Raw genomic sequence first — 1,135 nt, 5'->3', positions numbered from 1 at the left:
CCACATCTAGGGCAATTTCCTGGGGGTGTCTTTTCGCTCTTAGTAAATTTACGTGCGGTGAGCCTGGATGTAGTCCTCAGCAAACTGAGCTGCTTCCCCACTGGTCTCTGGCTTTCGTTCACTTACATGGAGGCGTACATCCTCGGGAAGACCTTCTAAAAATTGTTCTCTGACCATGAGGTCGATCACTTGGGCGATGTCAGTACAGTCTCTTGTCCATCTGGTTGCTAAGTCTGTGAGTCGGTCTTTAGGCGATTCTCCAGTGTTCATCTTCTGTGATCTGAATCATTGCCGGTACGTGAGGTGCAAGTAGGCCTGTCCATCTTGACTTGTCCACTTCGTATGCTCCCATGCTACGTTCGAAGGTGATGAGAAAAGCCTCAATATCATCTGCATCTAAGAGACGACTCAACTTCAGCTAGTTGGGGAATGAGCTGTCTTGTCAATCACAAGCCTCTGAAGCAGTGCCATCTGTTCCTTCAACTGGTCCTTCAACTGGTGGCGCTCCTCTGCAAACTGCTCCTCCCGCAGTTGTCTGTCTCTAGCAAGTTCCTCCTCTCGTTGTCGCCTTTGTTCCTCTCTCTGCTCACTCTCAGCACGTCTTTGTTCTTCTCTCTGCTCTCTCTCGGCAGCTAGTTCTTCTTCTCGTTGTCGCCTTTGTTCCTCTCTCTGCTCTCTCTCGGCAGATAGTTCTTCTTCTCGTTGTCGCCTTTGTTCCTCTCTCTGCTCTCTCTCGGCAGCTAGTTCTTCTTCTCGTCTCTGTCTCTCTTGTGCTATCTCCTCATCTCTCTTTCTGCGGTCCTCTAGCATCAGCTGCATCATCTCCCGGAGAGATGTAACATCTTTTCTAGACATCTTGTAGAGTCGTCCTGATCTAGTAGTCATGAACTGTAGGTCAGTGGAAAATATGTCGCACTAGCGATCCCACCGCTGCCACCAAATGTGAGGGATCGGGGATTTAGAGATAACATTGATTCAGTTTTCACAGTCAGTTCGAAGAAACTCAACACTTAAATACTAAAACCTGTTTCTAGAATGTTCTACTCACAAAACACATGATCTAAAATGTTCTAGAATGTTCTACTAGAATGTTCTACTAACAAAACACATGATGTTCTAGAATGTTCACTATAGT

At 46.7% G+C, this 1,135-nt stretch overlaps 1 protein-coding gene across 1 annotated transcript; it reads right to left on the bottom strand.

Moving 5' to 3' along the window:
* Positions 1–414: 414 nt before the first annotated feature.
* Positions 415–855, bottom strand: LOC135337249 (uncharacterized). Its single transcript, XM_064533143.1, has one exon. The coding sequence runs from the start codon at positions 853–855 to the stop codon at positions 415–417; it is 441 nt and encodes a 146-aa protein (XP_064389213.1).
* Between the last annotated feature and the right edge of the window lie 280 nt (positions 856–1,135).

This window comes from Halichondria panicea, chromosome 6, assembly GCF_963675165.1.
Source record: "Halichondria panicea chromosome 6, odHalPani1.1, whole genome shotgun sequence".
NCBI classification, from domain to species: domain Eukaryota; kingdom Metazoa; phylum Porifera; class Demospongiae; order Suberitida; family Halichondriidae; genus Halichondria; species Halichondria panicea.
The sequence above is the reverse complement of the archived record's forward strand: the minus strand, read 5'-3'. Positions and strand labels throughout refer to the sequence as shown.